General features: G+C 36.0%; 1 protein-coding gene and 1 pseudogene across 1 annotated transcript; both read left to right on the forward strand.

Moving 5' to 3' along the window:
• Positions 1–10,986: 10,986 nt before the first annotated feature.
• LOC145793378 (pentatricopeptide repeat-containing protein At3g53360, mitochondrial pseudogene) lies at positions 10,987–11,865 on the forward strand (annotated as a pseudogene).
• A 6,950-nt stretch (positions 11,866–18,815) lies between these two features.
• On the forward strand, positions 18,816–21,093 carry LOC114275313 (uncharacterized). The gene is made up of 2 exons (XM_028217329.2): positions 18,816–18,950; positions 20,188–21,093. The coding sequence occupies exon 2, from the start codon at positions 20,227–20,229 to the stop codon at positions 20,776–20,778; it is 552 nt and encodes a 183-aa protein (XP_028073130.2). The 5' UTR covers positions 18,816–18,950; positions 20,188–20,226; the 3' UTR covers positions 20,779–21,093.
• Positions 21,094–21,549: the final 456 nt, after the last annotated feature.

Consider the following 21,549-nt stretch of genomic DNA (forward strand, 5'->3'; position numbering starts at 1 on the left):
GTTGCTCTATCCAGCTTGGGCCTTCAAGATGGGAAATTTAGATGATGTTGTGAAGTTAGTGCCACCAGTCTTGGAGGATGTCGTCCTGCCGGTTTGCTTCTTGTCGTTGGTGTTGGTGGTCTCAACGCGCATGGTGGTGGTTGTGTTTGAGCTTAGTCCAGTCTGGTTTCTTGGCTGGTTAAGCTTACGGTGTGTAGCTCATGTTGCAAAGAGTCTCTCTCTCTAGATTTTCTCTAGAGAGAGAAAGTTCCAATCATGGTGGTGAAAGGAGTGGTGGGTTTAGAGCTCGTCGGCTTGTTTTAGTACCTGGTTGTTGCTTTACTTTGTTGGTTTCTCTCATGCACCTATGTGTGTCTTTTTCTCTGGCGTTGGACTAGTTTTGGTCTCCGGTAACGGTGCTCTCCATGTCCAGGTTGTCTGTTTTGTGTTGATGTCGGAGATGGTAAGTCACTGGTGTTGGTTACAAGGGTCCCCTCTGTGATATTTCTACTCTGATTTGTTCTCATTCGGCATTAGTTTCACCAGCGTGATTGTGCGGTGTGTTGCTGCTTTGGTCTACTCCGGTAGTCCCATGTGAGTAGGTGCAATAGCGCTGCAATGCGGGTTCATTTCAGTAAGGAATTGTTGCGGCTTTGGGAGCTTAAACCACTCCGAAAATTTCTTTCCTACTCCGGTGTTCGATTTTAGATTGACTGATGTTTGTTGCTCTCTAGCTACGACTATTTTAGAAGCTTCGGTTTGTTGTGTTTGACCAGCCGTCACTGGTGATGAGGTTGTGAGATGGGGATGAGGGTGGTAGTGAAGCTGTAAGCATGGTATCCGGCATTGGGCAAGAGAGAAAGATGGTTCACGCGCATGATGCGCATTGCAAATGTTATATTCAAGCTAGCACGTCTGCGGATATAGCTTGACATGGCATAGCTGGATACACATGTTGGCTTGGTGTTGAAAGGTGGTGGTGACATGGAGCTCACGGTGAGAGAGAAGATGGAGAGAGAGAGAGAGAGAGAAGATGAAAACAGAGATACGAAGTAATACAAATAAAATGACTGAGTGGAAAATATCTAAGGGTATTTATGACTTTTTATTACTTCTGTTACGTCCGTCCAAAATTATAGTTTAGTATTAAGTTTAGGGGTTTAAGTGTTACAAATGAAACTACAGGGAGGCTCCATATTTTTGGGACAAACCACAGGGGGTGAAAGTGTAATTTACCCTAATTATTATCTATACAATATATATATAAAGCACCAATGTATAGTGAACAATATTTTTTGCCTTGAATGAACAGTAACCTCTCGGGTATTGAAATATCTGTTTTACCCCTTGGTCTTTATCTTTTCGCTCCTTATTCTAAAACTTAAAAATAGAACCAACAAAACACAAATAGAGAAGAGAGAGAGAGAAAAAATCGAAGGAGACGGAGGAGGAAGACCCGTCCGTGACTACCGACACTGTCATAACCCGAACCCGCCCCCGTGGGTTAAGGACATAACCGGCCAGTAATCATGAGATTACCTACGGCCTCAGACCAAAACAAATGTATTTTTAACAGAGATATTGAGGGCCAAACGGAAGTAGTTCAAAACTTTGTCCATAGAGCTGTGCTTACATGACACATCCATACAACCAAACACATATACATTAATAACTCACAACAGAAATGCAGTAGCATAAGTTCTGTACAAACAAGATCATCCAAAAATAAGTCAACCCATGACAACTATATACAGACATATGTAAAGTCCTCGCCAACATGACAAAAATAAAATAGTATAGCAGAAAGGCGAAGACAGGTCTCGTGCGTGAGACACTAGGGCTGACTCTCCAAAACTCGGTTGTTCCACACAGACTTCACTGGAGCTGGGTCTGGACCTCCCTTGGCTCACCTACAAACACATGAATGAGCGTGAGCGATAGCCCAGTGAATAATATCAAATAAGAAGATACAAACAATATGTAGAACAATATACTCCGAACGGCCTTGGGCCCAATTCACATTTTTGTTTCCCATTTATATACGCAATTTAAGTCAAGTGACTGTGCCCATTTATCTTTCATTCTTGTCAAACGGCCTCTGGCCCACTCATTTGTATCAAAACGGCCTCTAGCCCATCCATTCATGTCAAGACAGCCTTTGGCACATCCATTCATGTCAAGACGGCCTTTGGCCCATTCATTCATGTCAAAACGGCCTTCGGCCCATTCATTCATGTCGAAACGGCTTTCGGCTCATTCATTCATGTCGAAACGGCCTTTGGCCCATTCATTCATGTCAAAACGGCCTTCGGCCCAATCATTTATGTCAAAACGGTTGTCCATAATTCAAACTAGCAGACTGGTAGAGAAATAAGCAATTGGACAATTGACAAACTTCAAAATATCGATGTTACTCGCAGTAATCAGTTGGTTGGTTTGCCCTAGAGCTCGACCCTACACAGTCTATGAACACAAAAGAGCCACCAACAATTCAATCCGTTCTTAAATTCACATTTTCCTCTTTAGGCTTTATTCTTATCTCTTTAATTCAATTACAATGCTCAATGCATGCCTAAGAGTACTTAGAAGTGAAAGAGAACAGAAAACGGAACTCAGAATGCATAAACAAAATTTCAGAAAAACAGGGTCCCCGCTCGAGCAGACCCTTGAGGCCTGCAAAAGTACTGGGAGCATCAAAATTACGCTCGAGCTTGAAGTCTAGCGCTCGAGCGTGAAATTACCCCGCTCGAGCGGACGCCATGTCTGTAAAAAGTGCTGGATGCATCATTTTTACGCTCGAGCGTGAACTCGGATGCTCGAGCTGAAGGTCTGTCTACATAGCTCCCTGCTCGAGCGTGGACTTTCCCGCTCGAGCGGACATCCAAGTCTGTAAAAATACTAGGAGCACGAAATTCACGCTCGAGCGGACATCAAAATTCTGGAAAACCCAGAATTGTTCTTGGGCTTCAATTTCGATGTTCAAGGGGTTCAATTCATGATTTCAGTTCCAAAAACATAAAAACACATTATATTACATGAGAGTGTGAGGATATTACATCAAATTGTTCAAAGTCATCATCTCATTCTCAAACAACTCTCATTTCTTTATCATGAACAAAACCCATATATTTCAAACTTCACATAGGCTCCAAACTTCACATAGGCTCCATTTCTTCAAAAATCAAACATGCAAGTAGGTTGGCTTCCAATTTGAGTTCAAATGGTACAAATAAGGTTCATGATCATGGAACTTATGAAAACCATGCATGCATGTGAGATTTGGTGCCCAATTCCTCTTGTTCAACATGGTTCATGCATGAATATGCAAAATTATAGCAATCAGGCACACGCATGCTCATATAAGCTCCCAATTCAACAAATTCAACTCAAATTAAGCTCTTGATCACAAGTGAACCTTGAACCTACAAAATTACAAATTCAACTTATGAATTCAAGATCAATTACCTACCTAGAGGCTCAATTTCTCCAATCAATAGCAATTTCTTGAGTATGGCTTCAAAGTATCATGCTTTAAGACCAAAACCTTGATTCTCTCCCCTCTCTCTCTCTAATTTCGGGTCTCTCCTCCTCTAGAGAGTTAAATCAGCCAAGAGTGAAATAAAAGAGGGAATTGCACATATAATGGTCCCATATATAAGCCCACTAGGCCTCATTAATTTAATATTACATATTTGAGCACTTAGCACTAATTTAATCCAATTAATTTGATCCGAATCAATTTTCAATTAAATTTCACCGTAGGCTCTAAAAATTATGCCAATCACAATGGCGCAACCAATTTTGGTTTCGGTGGCCGATAGGGCCTTCAATTTAATTCCCAAAACAGACAGTCAAACAGATATTCCTACGGTAAACAGATAGAAATTCAAAACCACATATTTTCACATAATGGCACACAAAATCATATCAAACACATAATCATACTCATATTATGGACCAATTAACATACTACGGAACAGGGATATCACAGACACAGTTGACATCCGCCCGCTTCAGCTAAGCAACGAATGAGCTCTTTCACTTCTCCCTCCTACTAGAGTTCTCACACTCCTCTCTCCCATCGATCAGGTTCGTTTTTCAGAAGTTAGGGTTTTCATACATAAAATATCTGATTTTTGTTTTTAATCTTTTTTTCTTTCCTGTTCATCGTTTTTCTCTTCTTGTGAAAATAGTTTTTTTGGAATAGTTTTTGTGAGTTGCAAGAAACAGATTGAACCAGATTGAATGTCATTTTTCCTCCTTTTTTTTTTTGTTGAAGTTAGGGTTGTCTGCTTGTGAAATGTCTTCTTCTTTTTTTTTTTCTTTTTTCTTTTTTCTTTTTTTTGTTAACAATTGTGAAGTCTCCTAACAGTATATCTAATACAATCTGATATTGGGGTCAGATTGTGGTATGGTTAGAGCAGAAAAGCAGGGTTATGATGTTAGGATGGGTGTATAATTTGAATGGTAACACTAAAGACAACCTAAAGACAACACCAAGTAGATATAAAATAAAATGAAGGGGAAAATAGTGAGATTGAAACATCATTGACAGCAACAAGAAGAGAACAAAGGCATAATATAACTTCAAAATATCAACAATATTTATTACCTGGTCATGCAGAGAACGAAACTTGGATTGCCAGGAGATGACTTTCTAAATTTGCTATTAGGAGGTAAACATCAAATAACTTGTTCAATCCTTATATTATTGATTATCACTTCGATCTCCAGTGTGCCTTTACCATTACAATGAGGATAAGAGTGGAAAATTCAAAGAACATCATTATATCACTTACAGATTCTCTTCAATTGAGCAATAGATCTTGCTACTGCAGACTATTCCTATTATTATCCACATGCTACCCTTCTTCCCAACAACCTCAGCCATTCCCATCTCATCATCCCAATGGGCCCTAGAAATATTTTTCCTAATGAAAAAATACACAATTAATTGTTAAAACACAATGATCTAAAGAATTTATAAACAGTTTTTCATCAAAATTTCTACCTAAACTGCAACTTGGGTATATCACCGGATGTAAAAGTAATTTTCTTCATCATTCGTGTCTGGCACACAAACCTCAGAATCACTCATTCCACCTGAAGAACTTGCCCATCCCTCAACCTCAATCCCACTAATATTTGTCAAATAACTTATCAATAATAAATGCAAGATTAAAATCCCATAAAGACTTTGGTTCTCAAGGACAGAGAATCATAGTATAAGATTTCCTTCAATATAGTGAAGATACTGAATTGTAACATTGAATAGCTCACCTTGGCAACCTCTAATTGCTGAATTAGACTCAGTAAAGTGAACCTTTTCGTTCATATAGGCCACAATAACGAAAAACTTCCTACTGAAACTCACAAAAAAAAAAAAAAAATTTTGAACATTTTCACAACATTTCATACAAACCAAGACAACCGAAAACATAGAAAAAAACTATGAAAATGATAATTGCACAAAGTCCCAAACATCTAAGTTGTTGACTAATACTAATTTCATAGGCCTTCTCTGGACAAAGTCCCAATTACCTTAAAAAGTGAGTCAAGTCTAAGATTTTTTTTTTTTTTTTTTTTAAGTACACTAAAAAAATTCATTTTGAAAACAATTCTTCAAATTATTATCGTTTTAATCCAGGATTAATCTTTTCTTTTCAGTCCCAAACATAGGAATGAATTGTTTATCTTTTCTTTTTTCTTTTTTCTTTTGCACTGTGAAAGAAAAATTCTTTGATAAACTTATTGACTGGGAAGTGCTTTCAGATTCAATCAAGGAAATTGATTTTTCTTCTACGAAGGGTTTTTTGATGGATTTCTGAGTTCTGATACGGTAAATTTCGCAATTTTATTATTTTTTCCCTTTCTTATTTGTTCTTTGTGTTGTTAAATGTTTGATTTCATTATGATTTTGTTGTGTGTTTTGGAGCTAATCCACAGTTTTGAACCATATCTTCAGATTCAATTAAAGAAATTGATTTTTCTTCTACAGAGGGTCTTTGAAAGATGGATTTCCGAGTTCTGATACGGTAAGTTTCGTTGTTTGTTTGTTTGTTTCTTTTTTTTTAATTATATTCTTATTTGAAAATCAAAGTGTACAAAATAAAGTAAGTGCTGCAATGTTTTTAGGTAACTTCTGATTTTTCAATCATTCTTCTTGTTATCAATTCCATTTTCTTTGGTTTCTATGATTACCATGATGTATGGGTATTTTTATTTTGGGCATTCATCCAGGTGTGACTCCTAAATTTTTGAGTTTTGTGTAGATCAATAACTTAATTTGTGTGATTCAGAAAATTTTTAGGGTTTATTATTTAGCTTTGTAATTTTTGTCTATAATATATATATATATTTTTTTATTTTTTAGTTAATTTTTATGGGTTTTATATGTTGTTAAACTTTTAGGGTTTGTGCAAATAAAGAATTAAAAACTCAATTTGTGTGACTCAAAACTTTTTTGGTGTTTTCCTATTTGGCTTTGAAATGAATTTTGAAGATGTGTTTAATGCCAACGATTGAACTTCAAAACCCAATTCTAGCTCTGACGGACTAAACATATAATCTATGAAGCACGAACACCTCTCGGAGGGCTCCGTACCAGTGTCGGACACGCAGTGGACACGTGTCCGACACGCACCAGAAAGTGTCCTATTTTTTTTTATTTTTTTTGAAGACGGACACATTCCGGACACATTCCGACACTTGTGGGACACGCTCGGGGTGAATTTCAGAATTTACAAAACATATTTGGGGTCGATTTGTAACAAACAAAAAATGGAACCATATTTGCCCTAAATCGAACGAGAAAGAGAGAAAAAAGAGAGAGAGAGAGAGAGAGAGAGAGAGAGAGAGAGAGAGAAGATGAAGAGAACAGAAGAGAAGAGAGACTTGGTCAGTCGTCGGTCGTCGCTTCTCGTCGCTCGTCGCTCCTCATCCATCGCTGTCGTCGCTCCTTGTCCATCGCTCGTAGCTCATCTAATCGCTGATCTTCTTCGTCCTTCTGCTTCGATGTTCTTCGTTCTTCTTCTGGTTGGATTTTCTTCTTCTTTTCCTCCGATCTCTCAGTCGATGTCTCTCTCTCTCTGCCTCAGTCACCCTCTCTGTCTCATTTTATTTTTTCTTTTCTTTTATTTTTTTTTATATACTGGGTAGTCTCTCTCCCTCTCTCTGTCTTCTATTTTTTTTCCTAATTTCATTTAATATTTTTTTTTACTCTATGCCACTCATTTCAATATATAATTTTTTTATTAGGTTTGTTAATTTTAATAATATGGGTTTATTAATTTTAATAATATTATTTTGTATTTTTTATTAACTTTTTATGATTTTTTAATTATTTTATGACATATAATAAATAAAATTAATTATATATATTGAACGTATCACTAGCGTGTTGTGTCCCCTATTTTTTTGAATATTTGCATATTTGCGTGTCCATGTCGTGTCTGTGTCGTGTCGCGTGTGCGTAGCATATAATCAATATTGTGATGGAATTTAGTTCTTTAGGTTGAATACTAGAGATTTTGTTCTGTTCAAAGATTATATCCATTGGGTGTTTGAATTTTGTGCTTAAATTATTTAATAAAATAATTGGAAGGCAAATTGCCACATAATCACTGATGTGGTCAAAAAGTAGTAGGTTGACATAGTTCCCTTCACCAACAAGTATGTTCTTGCTAATTCTCTTATTTGGAAAAGTTTTGTATTTTGTCCTATCTTTGATTTTTAAGGAATTGAATAGATGATTGATTTGTTGGTGCAATTCTATTTTTGTTACTTGCTTTGTGTGTTAGTTGTGCTTTGTCTTTGTCTTCATCTTCCTTCTTTGATCATGAATGGAGGTATTGTGAGAGTTTGCCTAACAAAGTTAGGGTTTCTTCGTACTTTCCATGTACTAAAAATTATGCTTTTTGTTTGTTTGTTTGTTTGTTTGTTTTGTTTTGGGTGCATAAAATGGGGGTTTTCATTTTTTTTTTTTGGTTTACTTGCTTTAGGATTGTGGGGTTGTTGTGCTTTGTCTTCGTCTTCTTGCTTTGATCATGAACTTCTATGAGAGTTTGCCTAACAAAATTAAGGTTCTTGTCTTCTTTCAGCTACTGTACATTATCTTATTTATTTATTTATTTATTTGCATTAAAAGGGGGTCTGATTTTTAATTTTTCTTTGTTAACAATTTTTTTTTGTTTACTTGCTTCTTTTTCTATTTCTATTTTGAAGGGTTGTGTGGTGGTTGTGCTTTGTCTTCGTTTTCGTTTTCGTCTTCCTCTTCCTTGTTTGATCATAAATGGGAATTCTATGAGAGGTCGACTAACAAAGTTAGGGTTTTTGCCTTTTTTCCAGATCCTATATTTTTTTTTTTGTTGTTACGTAGGGGGATCTTGATTTTTTTTTTCTGCCTATTTTTCATTTTTGTTTCTCATGATTTTTTTGTGGAACTTGCTTCTATTTTTGTTTCCATTTAGAAAGGTTGTGGAGTGGTTTTGCTTTGGCTTTGTATTCCTTATGTTCATTAACTAACAAATTGTGTCACTATATTTCTTTACATGTTCCATAAACGTCAACAATTTCTTAAGATCACTTTTAAACGTCGATTTGAACTATTAAAGGTTCAATCTTTTCTCTTCATTGCTTTTGTTTTTTTTTTTTTGGGGGGGGGGGGGGTTTGGAAATGACTTTTGTTTGAGTTTCATTCATTAAAAAGAAGTATACCACATTAGTATGAATCGTGTTTTAATTTGATTGGGGGTCAGTGCCTTGGGCCACTATGGAGGGTTAAATAGAAATGTGAAGAAAACTACACATAGTCATTGGAGTCTTGGCCAATGGTTTGCTTCATATTTAGTGGTTTAATATTTCTTTGTGATGTGAGTTTGTAATATGTTTTATAATTTCCTTTGTTACCTTTAGTAGATTTTGTTACTTGCTTCATATTTTTTTCATTTGTGTACCATTTAATAAACAAATTCTAGGTGTATAACAGCAATCATCTAGACATGGATATGCATTTCTTCTTTCTCTGGTTATGTGTGCACAAATATGGGATTTGAGAGAGTTGTTGTAGGCTAAGATTACACTTTCTCGGTCTCTATTACAGGGAAATAATGGATTTTGTGACAACAATATAGTTTACCAAATACATAGGATTAACAAGATCAAGGTGAGTACCTTCTAATTTTTAGCTATCATAATTTCTGAAACCACAAATTAAAGGTAATTGTTACTTGATAATTTGCACACATAATATTTCAGATAATTGTTATAAAGATCTCAAGCATTAAATGTTCATTATTTCAACTTAGACAAAACAAAAACTGCATTGAACAAATTATACAACAAAAAGTGTACCCTTTATGAAGTAGGCTACTTTTAAGTTAGAAAACAATTTGTTAATTTTAACAAACAAATGTTTGCATTTCGAATGATCAAGTCTAAAACATTTGGTATAATTTCACAATTGCACTTTTGTTTTCATTTTTCTTATATATCCAGTGCATTTCTAATTATGTTTAAAATACATGTTTTGTTTTGTGTCTACATGTTGAGAGGTGGGAAAGAGAAATGTGATGTTTGGAAAAAGTTATTTCACAGTTGATTATTTTATTTTTTCTTCTACCAAATATCTTTAATTAATATGCAAACTCAGTAATACCGATTAAATTTTCATGCTTAATGTTGACTGCCCATTTATTTTTTTTGTTCTTTGTTTTTAAATACATTTTAAAAAGCACTTGAATGTGTATTTCATACCTGAGACTGTTGATGGGCTGTTACACTGATGGACTGGTTTTGATCACAAAAAACTTTAATGAATGTGCTCAAAACATAGGGAATGAATGTGTATTTCAAAGTGTACAACCAGACTTTAAGTTAAGAGAACTGGGTGATTGCATGAAAGGCCTGGCAACAGTTTAACTGCAGCTACTTGTTGTTTAAGCTTGGTTGTTGTGTGTTGCATTCATTGCTGGTTTGAGTTGAATCCTTATCAACTCTGTTTGTATTTGTTGGTTTGCTACTAGGAGTGCACATGATTGGTCCATCACTAGGTGCCAACACAGTTGGGCTGAGGTGTTTTGGACAATGATGCAATTTTTTTTCCTCCTACATCATTGTAATATATTCTCCTTTTCTTTTGCCGCTCAAAAACAAATCTATGAAATAACCTTGGTTATGTTACTGTTAATCTTTTCAGCAACCATTATGAATTGTTTTTTTTCCCTCTTGCGAATGTTTAAGTTTATTACGAATTTTTTCTTTTCTTTTTCATGGTTGAGCAAGTAAGCGAATCGAAACTACATGCCAAGCTAAGAAGGCTGTCGTCTGGAATGTAGCTAGTTCACCGTGAGGATCACCTTTCCAATTCTACGAGTGTGAAAAATGACCTTGGTTATTTTGTCACATTTCTTTTTTCTTTTCTAAGTCAGTTCACCATGAGGATCACCCTTTCAGAGTCTACAAGTAAAAAATGGCCTTGGTTATTTTGTTACACTTATTTTTGAGTATTACCGGCTATGTTTATCTCTTGTGATATATTGAAATTTAGAGAGAAATTCTCTTGCAATTGTTTTCCACTAAACAGATAGCTCAATTATAAGTTAGTTTATATGTACATAACGTTTTTCTCTCCATATAATTTTCTTCTCTAGACTTAATGGCCTTGTTTGGTTTGTGTTTCAGAAACAATTTTCTGAAATCTTCTTTGAAAACACATTTCTAGAAGTAATCAAACCAAACAGATTTTTCCAAAAAAAATCTCAGAAATGTGTTTGGTTGTCTTTTTTCAGGATCACTTTTCAAAACAAATTCTCAGAAATCCGTTGGTTGGTTTTTTCAGAAACACAAAATACAAACACCCCCAATTATGTAAACATGTTTTTTTTTTTCTTTTTTTTTTTGAAAATGAAGCAAAACAGCACAGATTAGAATGAAATTGATGGATACTCACAGCATGGTCAAGAAATTCATGCAATAAAGCTGTATTTTCTAATGCAAAAATCTAGCCTTATGCCAGATCAGTTCACCTTTGGAAGCATAATAAGATCTTGCTCAAGTTTGAGTTCCATTGAGCTAGGGAGGCAGTTGCATGTTCATGTCATTAAATCAGAATTTGGTTCCCACATTATTGCACCAAATGCTTTGATTGCAATGTACACAAAATTTGGTCAAATTGCTGATGCGTTGGATGTGTTTTCTGGTATTAAAAAAAAGGATTTCATTTCATGGAGTTCAATGATTGCGTGCTTTTCACAACTTGGTTATGAGTTAGAAGCATTAAGCCATTTTAAAGAAAAGCTGTCTCAAGGTGTTTATCAGCCAAATGAATTTGTTTTTGGTAGTGCTTTTAGTGCTTGTGGCAGTCGACTGCAACCAGAATGTGGGAGGCAGATCCATGGGATGATTACAAAATTTGGGCTACGAAGAGACACTTTTGCAGTTTGCTCGCTCAGTGATATGTATGCAAAATGTGGTCTATTGGATTTTTCAAAAACAACTTTCTATCACATAGAGAGGCCTGATTTAGTGTCTTGGAATGCAATCATTGCAGGGTTTGCGTATGGTGGTGATGCAGACGAAGCCATGCTGTTTTTTTCTCAGATGAGGCATCTGGCATTGACCCCAGATGATATCACAGTTCGCTTCCTGCTTTATGCCTACACAAGTCTAGTTACCCTAAATCAAGGCATGCAGATACAACCATACCTTATCAAAGTGGGTTTTGATTTAGGTATAGCAGTGTGTAACACTTTACTTTCAATGTATGCAAAGTGTTCAGATCTTTATGATACATTTAAAATGTTGAACGAGATGACAAGCAATGCAGATTCGTTCTACTACTCCTATCAAATGCTCCTTTCAAATAAACCACCGAACTCTATAATGTGATGAAGGATAACCCAGTTACCAGACTAGAATGAACACAGTACCTGTTACCACACTGACAACATACCAAACCAGTGTCTCAAGGGATGAAGACTAACAGAATCTATTTAAGCACCCAATTAAGGCCTTCTGTAAAAACATGTAAAAATGGATCTAAATATGTAAACACACATTCAAAACACAAAGAAGCATCTGTTCCCAGACCAGAAAACAGAAAGCACCATAATGCAAATTTAACAAACACAGAGAAGCATCTGTTCCAATTACAGATTCAGATCACATAGAGATGGGACTGTTCCAGTTACAGTATCTAAATATAAAATACAGATTCACCATTGCATCTAAATTTAAAATACAGATTCACCAGTTACAGCATCTAAATTTAAAATACAGATTCAGAACACAGCAACACAGACTTGCCAGCAACACAGCAAATTTAAAATTAATCAAATCACAACTATCCACTGTTTCACTAATTTGCCAGCAACACAACAACATAGACTTCAACACATGGATACAGAACATCACCCAGATAAAGAAGACACAGATTCAGAACAGCACCACAGTGAATTTGATTGCAGCAGCCGCACCACGCGTTGGCTTCATCTGTATATGGCTTTTGAGTTAGCAATCCAATTTTCAAATATATACAAGAAATACAAATATAATGTAAAGTTTGAAACATTAACCTACTTTGATTATGTGCTCCATTTTTTCCAATTACCAAAAAGAATCTACCTACTTGTTATCATATACCTATTGTTGTATGCCTCCCACATAGATGCTGCAACCTCATCTCGCCATTGTCCCATCTGCACTAGTTGTTCACGTGACATGTTCACATGGTTGTGTTGTTGCATAGCTGGTACTCCATCTTCATTTCCGTGGACATTTTGAACTCCAACTTCACCCTGAACTTGACTTGCACCTTCACTTCCACCTTCACCTTCATCTTCATCTTCATCTTCGTCTTCAACGTCATCTTCATCTTCGTCACTTGATTCTTCTGTATCAAAAAATTCATCCTGCTCTTGCACCGTCCGGATCCAATTGTGGAGAACACAACATGCCATAACGATTGGCCCTTGTCGTATCATATCATATCGTGGCATGTGTCTCAATAATGGAAACCGTTGCTTCAACACTCCAAAGGTTCTTTCTATAACATTCCTCAAAGAATAATGTCTGTGGTTGAATAACTCCTGTGGACCATGGTAGCGACGCCGCCTATTGAACTCTTGCAAATGGTATTTTTGGCCACGATATGGGGCTACGTACCCGGGCATGTGTGTATACCCGGCGTCAACGAGATAATACTTGTCTACAAGAAAACTCTTTCAGTAAGAACATGTCATGCCATATTTGGGTGTGAGAAAAAGGAAAACTCTAAATTAAAAACAAATACACTTACTAGGTGGTGGGTGTGGAAAGTCAGCAGAATTTGTGGTAAGTGCTTCTAGGAAAATTCGCGAATTGTGTGCACTACCTTCCTAACCAGTGTATACAAACGTAAACTTCATGTCAAATGAACAATGCAACCATGACATTTTGAGTTGTATGTACTTTTCTACCTCGATATGGGATTTGGTCACCTTCTGGTGCCACAACAACAACATGTGTGCCATCTATGGCCCCCACACAGTCTTACATGACATAACTTTGAATTAATTTATCTAATTTTCAGTCTGAATAAGCCATATAAAATAATGCAAATGAACTTAAGTTTTTGTTACCTTAAACCATTGCCAGTACCGTCTGTCATTTCGAATTTTATGATGGGTCACATCCATGTTCGGTGGTTGGATTACAAATGGCGCAAGATTTCCCAACGCCCGCATCATAAGTACGAAATGACGATGAATTGTTCATTTGAGTGCTGAAATCGATCTCCTGCATTTCTTGTTCCTGAACTTTGACTACAGATAAATAGAAACATAGCCAACGACTCTTCAAGTGACAATCGCATGTTCGACCAGTCTACAACATTTCTACGGACAATCTGTTTAACTAATTCCACAAATGTCGGAACTTCCATTCGCAATTGTTCACGGATTGATTTAGGATTTCCACTTAGTAAGAATTTTATGTACTGCTCACCGGTGTGTGGACAATCACGTTGCGGTTGTCTCGTAGGAATGTCACGTGTTAGTTGACAAACCATGTGTAAGTCCATCACATCATCGTCATCGTCACTGTACGGGTCGTACATACTGTTCAGTTGCCTTCCATTGGGTCGTGACGACGACATCTAAAGCGGAAACTGTAAAACAGTCAAGGTATTATCAGTAATGACATGAGTACAGCACTAAAAATTTAATGAGGACATTGCAACAAAGAAAGCATGGCGAAAAGATATTACGACAACATAGTGGTAAGTCTAAAGCCAATGAACTTAGACAGCATGATATAGATAGTTAGGTCAACACCCAACATAGTCCAAACTGAATATTACAAAAACAAACAAATTAAAACAAATATAATTTAAGTTTAACAAATGCGAAAAACAAAGAAAAATACACCCAAACAATTCTACGAGCATCTTCATTTCCAGAAACCTCAAACCAAACAGTGGGATGACCAAGCTTCTCACAAACTGAGGATCCAAAGGTACCTCATTTCCGGTTCCATGGTCATAAACATGGTTCGCCATTCTAGTGATGTGAACATGTTCATGGCCTTCAAAAACAAGCTCGAATCCAGGGCCATTGATTTTAGGATGGTCATACATGCTGCAACGGAGTACGCATCAGCTACCCCAGCGTTGGCCTCGGCTTGAAGGTAAAACCGTTCACGTGCTTCACATGAACGTTGCCATGATTGCAGTGCATCGTCCATTTTTGGGTTCTTGCTGGACTAACCCTGGCCACTAGACTTACGCTTACTTCTGGAATTTATAGATTCATCTACTACGCCTTTTCCCGACGTATATGCATGAAAGCGTTCATCCATTTCTCGCTCGTCATCAGATGTGGGTGCACCCTGACGAGAAGAACGCGCAAAAGCGCCCGTGGCAAATGACTTGGCAAATATTTCTGACAGGAGCTCATAATGTTCAAGGCCTTTGGTTTGGAATTGTTTTGCATTTGGGTGTGCCTACAAGTTGTAAACTTTAATTAATTAAGCATTTAGAAAATTATTTCTCTATGCACATGGTTATGCTAAATGTATGCGCCAAATAATTACCTGAACATAATTTTCCCAAACATCGTCTGGGGCTGTCACTGTTTGAGTGATTGGATCCCAGCCCAAACCCGTGTGGTTTTTCTGAGCAACAAACTCTTTGTAGTTCGCCTTCAAACGCGCGAACTTACCCTTCAATTTTTTTTGCCCATAATTTTTTCCAACCTTTTTAGTCATCTCATCATCAATTGTTTGCCACTGCCTTGGGAAAAAACTCCTATCTTTCTTTGACATGGAAGGACCCTCTTTCTTTATTTCGTCCACCAATATTTCTAAAAATATCTTGACAATTTCGGACCCCCACATCTTAAAGTCGTCATTATCGTTAGCCATTCTAGTCTAATACAAGTGCAACAAATTACAGTTTATAGTTATGTGAACAACTTAAGTTCCAGTAAAAGTTTGGCAGTACGTGACATGAAGCATATGCATAATAATAGCCATTACGAATATTACAAATATTTAATATGAGATTCCGCGTGCAAAAGTTTACCGGATAAGGACAATCGTTTTCAGCTGTGGAGGAATTGATTGATGGTTGAGGTGATCTCTTCCTCTTAGCCCTTGGTGTATTGAACAATGACCGTGGAGTACAAAGTTGGCCTGGTTTAAAATCAAAATGAAAAATTCAGAATGAGCAGAATTTATGTGGCATACATGAGCAGAATTATCAAAGCAGAATTTTCAGAATGAGCAGAATTTATGTACGCATACATGAGCAGAATTTATATTTCAAATCAAGTACCGCCTTTTTTCTAGTCATTCATTTCTGGTCAATGCACGAAAAATCATTGAAGTTATTCTAAGTGAACATATGTGAAATACAATATTCAAACCTTCATAGTTTAAATTTTAAATCCTGCCAGTATTCTAAATCAATTTTGCCTTATAAAACTGAAGAGAATTGTCATTCCAACTACATTGACTCCACAGCACTAACTGATACAGAACCAAAAACTGGGTCAGATTGTGAGAACCATGCCACTCCTGTGAAACACACTATTGGGTTGTTTTTTGAGCCCATGCAATAGAGATCACCATCTAGAATTTTTAGCTGGTTCCCTGGTTAAATTTAAAGAACATTGACAATGTTTGTGCACTAGTTTGTAGTTTTGACATTAGTAGAATAAAAAATTAAATTAATTCCACTCTAAAATGCCAACAAAAGTAGAAAAATGAATATAATTGAAAAATGCCAATAGAACAACTCAAAGTTTATTGAAGAAGAAAATAAAAAGGCTGCTCCAAATAGGGAAATTAATTTTTGCAAAACGTTCATTAGATCATTTCAGTAGGAATATCCCAAACAGAGTTTTTGATCTGTCATTGATGATATAAATGCTCTCAGAATTTGTATTGACCAGAATTTATGTATGCATTGACCAGAATTTATGTATGCATACATGACTAGAAAAAAGGCGGTACTTGCATTGACCAAAATTTGTGTGGTCATCTGTAGCCTTCTCTTGAATGGTTCATTTGCAGCATATTGTTCCCAAAATAAAAGCTGAAATGGAGAAAACATTGCAGTGGCTCATTCCCATTGCCACTAACACAACCAAGTAAAACTACTAGCCTTGACAACATTATGCAAACTCTACCACTGTATAAAAAATTAAACTACTCCATTAAAACTTTAAAATCTACTCAAAAGATAAGCAACTCAAACTTTTTAACACATTCTAAACTGCTACTCGACTCATTTACAAGTCTAATCAGTAGTGTTTTGTAACCTCACATTTGCTATTTTTCAATGTATCAAAACTGCATCTTCTATTTCCAACATCAAATATGTGCAGCATTTTCTATTTTCTCATTGTTTTTATATTCTCAATGTAAAAGATTTTTTGAAAAGCCAAAACTACAACAAAAACAACACTCATCAACTGCTATGTTAGACTTGGCTTGCTCACAAACACAAAACACACACCAAGCCTACTAATCTACAGAATGAAAGCTTCTCCGGAATCAATTCAGCACAAAATGATACAGAACAAAAAATAAGAGTGCAAATGTATAATAAAGTAAAGAAGATTCCAATGTTTATGGTGTAAACCAAGTGGTGTAGCAATTGCTATCGATTCCATATCCCAAAAGTCTGGCGTCAAAGATAGTGTAACAAATTGCATCAAGCTTTTGCACGATATGCAAGGATATGTTACAGTATATGACCACAAAATCCTGCATTTTCGGGCAAAAATTTCCTTCTTATTTGAGAGCTTGAAAATGATATCAGCAGAATTGAGGGACCTTTAAATTATTCTTTCACCTTCATTGTTTACTGCCATGGAACGAAATTCATGGCTGAAATCAGTGTAAATTCATCTTTTCACAAAAAATGGAGAGAAACAGCCATTTTCTTATCAAAATTGCTAATCCTAAAAAGAGAACTATTTGTAATCTGCATATGTTCTATGAGACACCAAATAAATTAGGCTAAGGTTAATTTACCGATTTCGAAACTTATCTGGTGTGTGACTGTGTGGACTACGATTTCAAAATTTTACCAGAATCAGTCAATACATTGTTCAAAACTGACAAACCCAAATGAAATTTAAAAAAAAAAAAAAAAAAGTAGTCATGCATTAGAAATACCTCTTGCTTGCCTGCTTTTGGTGGCCCTCAAATCCCACCGTCCACAACGAAGTTTTGAGCACGGCCTCTCCGTTTTTGCAGCGAATGATGAAGTTATGCTTCGTCTTGGTAGGGTTCGACACTAGTTGGTTTGCATTTTATAGAGCCCAGAAGAAAAAAACGAAGGACATTGATGTTACAAGTCCCGATTGTGTGAAGATTTCATTCAGTTTGACTAAGACCAAAGCTAGGGCACGATTTGGGGAAATCTGTGAGGTAGAGAAGTTGTGATAGACAGTGTCGGTGCATCTAATGCGGAAGATTTCTCAAATCTTGAACAGCGTATTGATGGAGGGAAGGCAAGTGGGTCTTCGAAGGCACTTGGGCGAGTGCAAATCTTGACGTACAGGTGCGGATCGTCTTCCTTCACACAGCCGATAGAGAGCCGTTGGACTGCCTTGAATGATTTTCTTTGTATCACAGAGATAGGTCAGAGAGGTTCTTTTGAGAGAGAGAAGACAAAAGATGCGTTTTCAGAGAAGTTTTGAGAGAGAGAAGTTCCAAAACGTGTTCTGAGATGAGTCTCAGAGAATATTTCAGAAACAGGTTTGCCAAACGTGTTTTGGTACTTTTTTCTCTCAAAAATTGTTTCTGAAATACAAACCAAACAAGCCCAATATGTTTATAAATTTCAGTTCAAAACACATATGTAATGGGCACTAGCTGGGCATTAGTTAACGTGCCTTGCACGCGGCCCTCTAACTAGTAATAATTAAAAACTTGATGTTCAAAACTAAAATTTGAAGATGAAATTCGAAATCCTATGTTTGATAAATATAAATAATAGAACATGCCACCTGTGGGATGCCCCAGGAAGTTTTGAATAAGTTTAAAATAATTTAGTCAATGAGCATGAGAATGGAATTAAGGCTAGAACTCAGGTCTCTTACTGAGAAATTTATAAGGTAGTATATTTTAATTTTCATCATCAGGTGTTTGGAAGGAAACGTTCAAGTCTTAATATCGATTAAAATGGGATGTCTACACCACCATTTGATAATAAATAAAGATTTCACTAGTGTAATTATTTTTCAAAATCACACCACTATTATAATTACATTATTAATTTTTGGTTATTGTTTTTGTAATATTTACCGAAATCCAAATTTCTGCAATTTACCCCAAAACTTATCAATATTATAAAAATACCCAATTTAAAAAACTAGGTCAATTTTTCACCCTCTCTTCCGTCGTCCGTCTTCTTCTTCGTTTTTCATCGATCGTGACGAAGACCTCAGCCGCCAGTACTCCCAGCAGCTGATCGCAGCCGTCGGGTATTGCCTAGCTTCTTCTTGAATTCTAGAATTAAAATTTGACGAGCTTGATTGTGACCTCTCTGTTTCTTGTTTTAATGTTAATTTTGCTTTTGGGTTTGATTGTAAAAAATTATTGATTGATTTTTCTGCCCTTTATATATTGATTCATTCTGGGAAAAAGAATGTCTTGCAATTTGTGGATTAATAAAAATTGATTTTTTTGTTGTTCCCTCAACAATCAAAAACCCATTTTTAGGCAAGTCATGAAGTTGTTTATTTATGCTTCTTTGTTTATCTGTGTTTTGTGCTTTATATGTTTTTTATTTTAATTTTTTTCTTAGGGTTGTGTTTGGTTCATGGATTTGAAAAGGAAAAGGGGTAAGGTAGGTTAAATGGGAATGAAATCTCCCAAAATCCATTAACCAAACACAGACTAAAAGAAAAGAAAACTGAAATGGATGGGTGGACGGGGCAGAGATGGAAAAGGAATTGTTTTAAGAATCTTCTATGGAAGTGGATAGGTTGTTCAATAAGGTTTGGTTTGGAATCCTTTTGAGCTCAAATCATGTGTCATGCTTGTAAATTGTAATAGTTAGCTTAGCGGTGTGCAATAGCTAGGTAGGTAGCTTCAATTTGGAAACTCATGGCTCACCTAGCAAAATTGTGATGATTGTTTGCAAAATGCAGTGAAGTCTACAATTGCTTTTGCTTCATTTGGATCATGGATTTCGTGAGGGAAAAGAGACAAATGAAAGCATTTTTTCTTGTTTAGGTATAATGGAAAAGAAGAAGCAGATAACAAAATGGAGAATTTTTACTTTAGATGTCATTTCTCTTATTTTTCATGATTTCCGATAATTTTAGAGAATTTTTAGTATTTTAAGTAGTAGGGAAAATACCAAAGGAAACTGGTTTCCTCCTCATTTTCTTTTCCTTTTCCATTTCCACTACAATTTCCCAACACCAATCAGCGCATTAGCATTAGTGTGTGTGTGTGTGTGTGTGTGTGTGTTTTGAAGTTATTGCTTCCTTTGGTACTGTTGAACTGTTTATTGTTCTTGGAAAGTCTTGAACTGGCTTTGTCTCTCAATTTGTCTTCAATTGCTTGCCTTGGGATGTCAATATTGTTGTTAGAATTATAATATTGTTCTCATCAGTACTTTATTTAAGATTTAGTTATTTAAATTTTTAGTGCAGTTCCTTTATGTATATTTCAAAAAAAAAGTTAAATGTGAAATGTTTTGTGCATTTGCAGTGGAAGTGGCTTGTTACAAGCTACTTGCAATTTTCAACCATGCTTTTAGGCAAAAAATTGATGGGTAAAACCCATTATGACATTCTAGGTGTGAGGGAAGATGCAAACTATGAAGAAATCCGTACAAGCTATCGGTCCGCCATCCTCGATTCCCATCCAGATAAATTGCAAAAGACATCCGAGACTTCCTTTCCCAACCATGAGTCGGGAAATAGATTTCTAGAGGTGCAGAGGGCTTGGGAAATCCTCAGCAACTCAAAGTTGCGCGTGGCTTATGATAGTGAGTTACAAGCATCAAGGCATGATTTTGTAGCTGCAGAAGATGTTGGTTTAGAGGATTTGATGGTTGAAAATACTGGAGAATTTTTGGAGCTCTTTTACCAGTGCCGATGTGGTGACTACTTCTCCATTGATTCTTCTGAGTTGGAGGAGATGGGGTATCAATTATTGAGGGATGGGAGCAAGATCTCTTTACATATATCAGACGCTACTTTGCCTTCATCAATTATTCTTTCTTGTGGTTCTTGCTCTCTACAAGTCCGTCTGTTGATTAATGCAGATATTAAGCTTCAAACCAACGATCATCTATAATATAGGATATGGGTTTTGCTTAAATTATTTTGGCTGATGATCGTTGCTTGTCAATGATCTAACAGTCTATTTTTTGTCGTCACTTTTCAAATTGCAGAGTAGGTGTTTTGAGGCTGTCTTTCAGTTTGGGAAAAACATCCAAAAACTGGAAATGCATTGGTGCTGATATTTTGCCAAAATTTTTTGTATTTGGCTGTCTATACGGGTTTTGATGTAGGCAATTCTGTGGGTTGTTTCTTTAAGAATATTGTTTGTTATTTGTACGGGTATATAGACACAGATCAGTGTAATGATTATTCTTTCTTCTTCTTCTTCCCTTTTTTTTATTTTTTTATTTTTCTAATGAATTTGGTTTTAGTTTGGGGCTGCCTTTTTTTCACAAGGTGAGACCTACCCATTTGAGATTGGGTGTTGTGGATCCTTCTAAATTGTGGATTAGAAATAATTGTCTACATTTGGACCGGCTAAGAGAACATCAGAAAACAATAAAGATATGAATCAACATTAGATAAAAATGTCCTGAAATGAAAAAAACGATTGAACCGTTATTTAGTCTGGACTGAATCAATTTGTATAATTTGGTTTGGTTTTGTGAATGATAGATTTTTAAAAGTGGCAACCGTAGGCCACACTTCATGTTTGCAATGGTTTTAGTACTTAAAGAGTGTAGTGATATTGTTGCAGTTTTCCTAGAATGTATACCAAACAACCATTTTGTTACTTTCTGATCTTTTAGATTAAGCTTATATTGAGGGAGTATTATTATTTTTA

Source organism: Camellia sinensis, chromosome 6 (assembly GCF_055761805.1).
Source record: "Camellia sinensis isolate YWXY chromosome 6, ASM5576180v1, whole genome shotgun sequence".
NCBI lineage: Eukaryota > Viridiplantae > Streptophyta > Magnoliopsida > Ericales > Theaceae > Camellia > Camellia sinensis.

What these genes read in the sequence shown, in the direction of transcription:
- LOC114275313 (XM_028217329.2), top strand. Translation starts at nt 20,227, where the DNA reads ATGCTTTTAGGCAAAAAATTGATGGGTAAAACCCATTATGACATTCTA.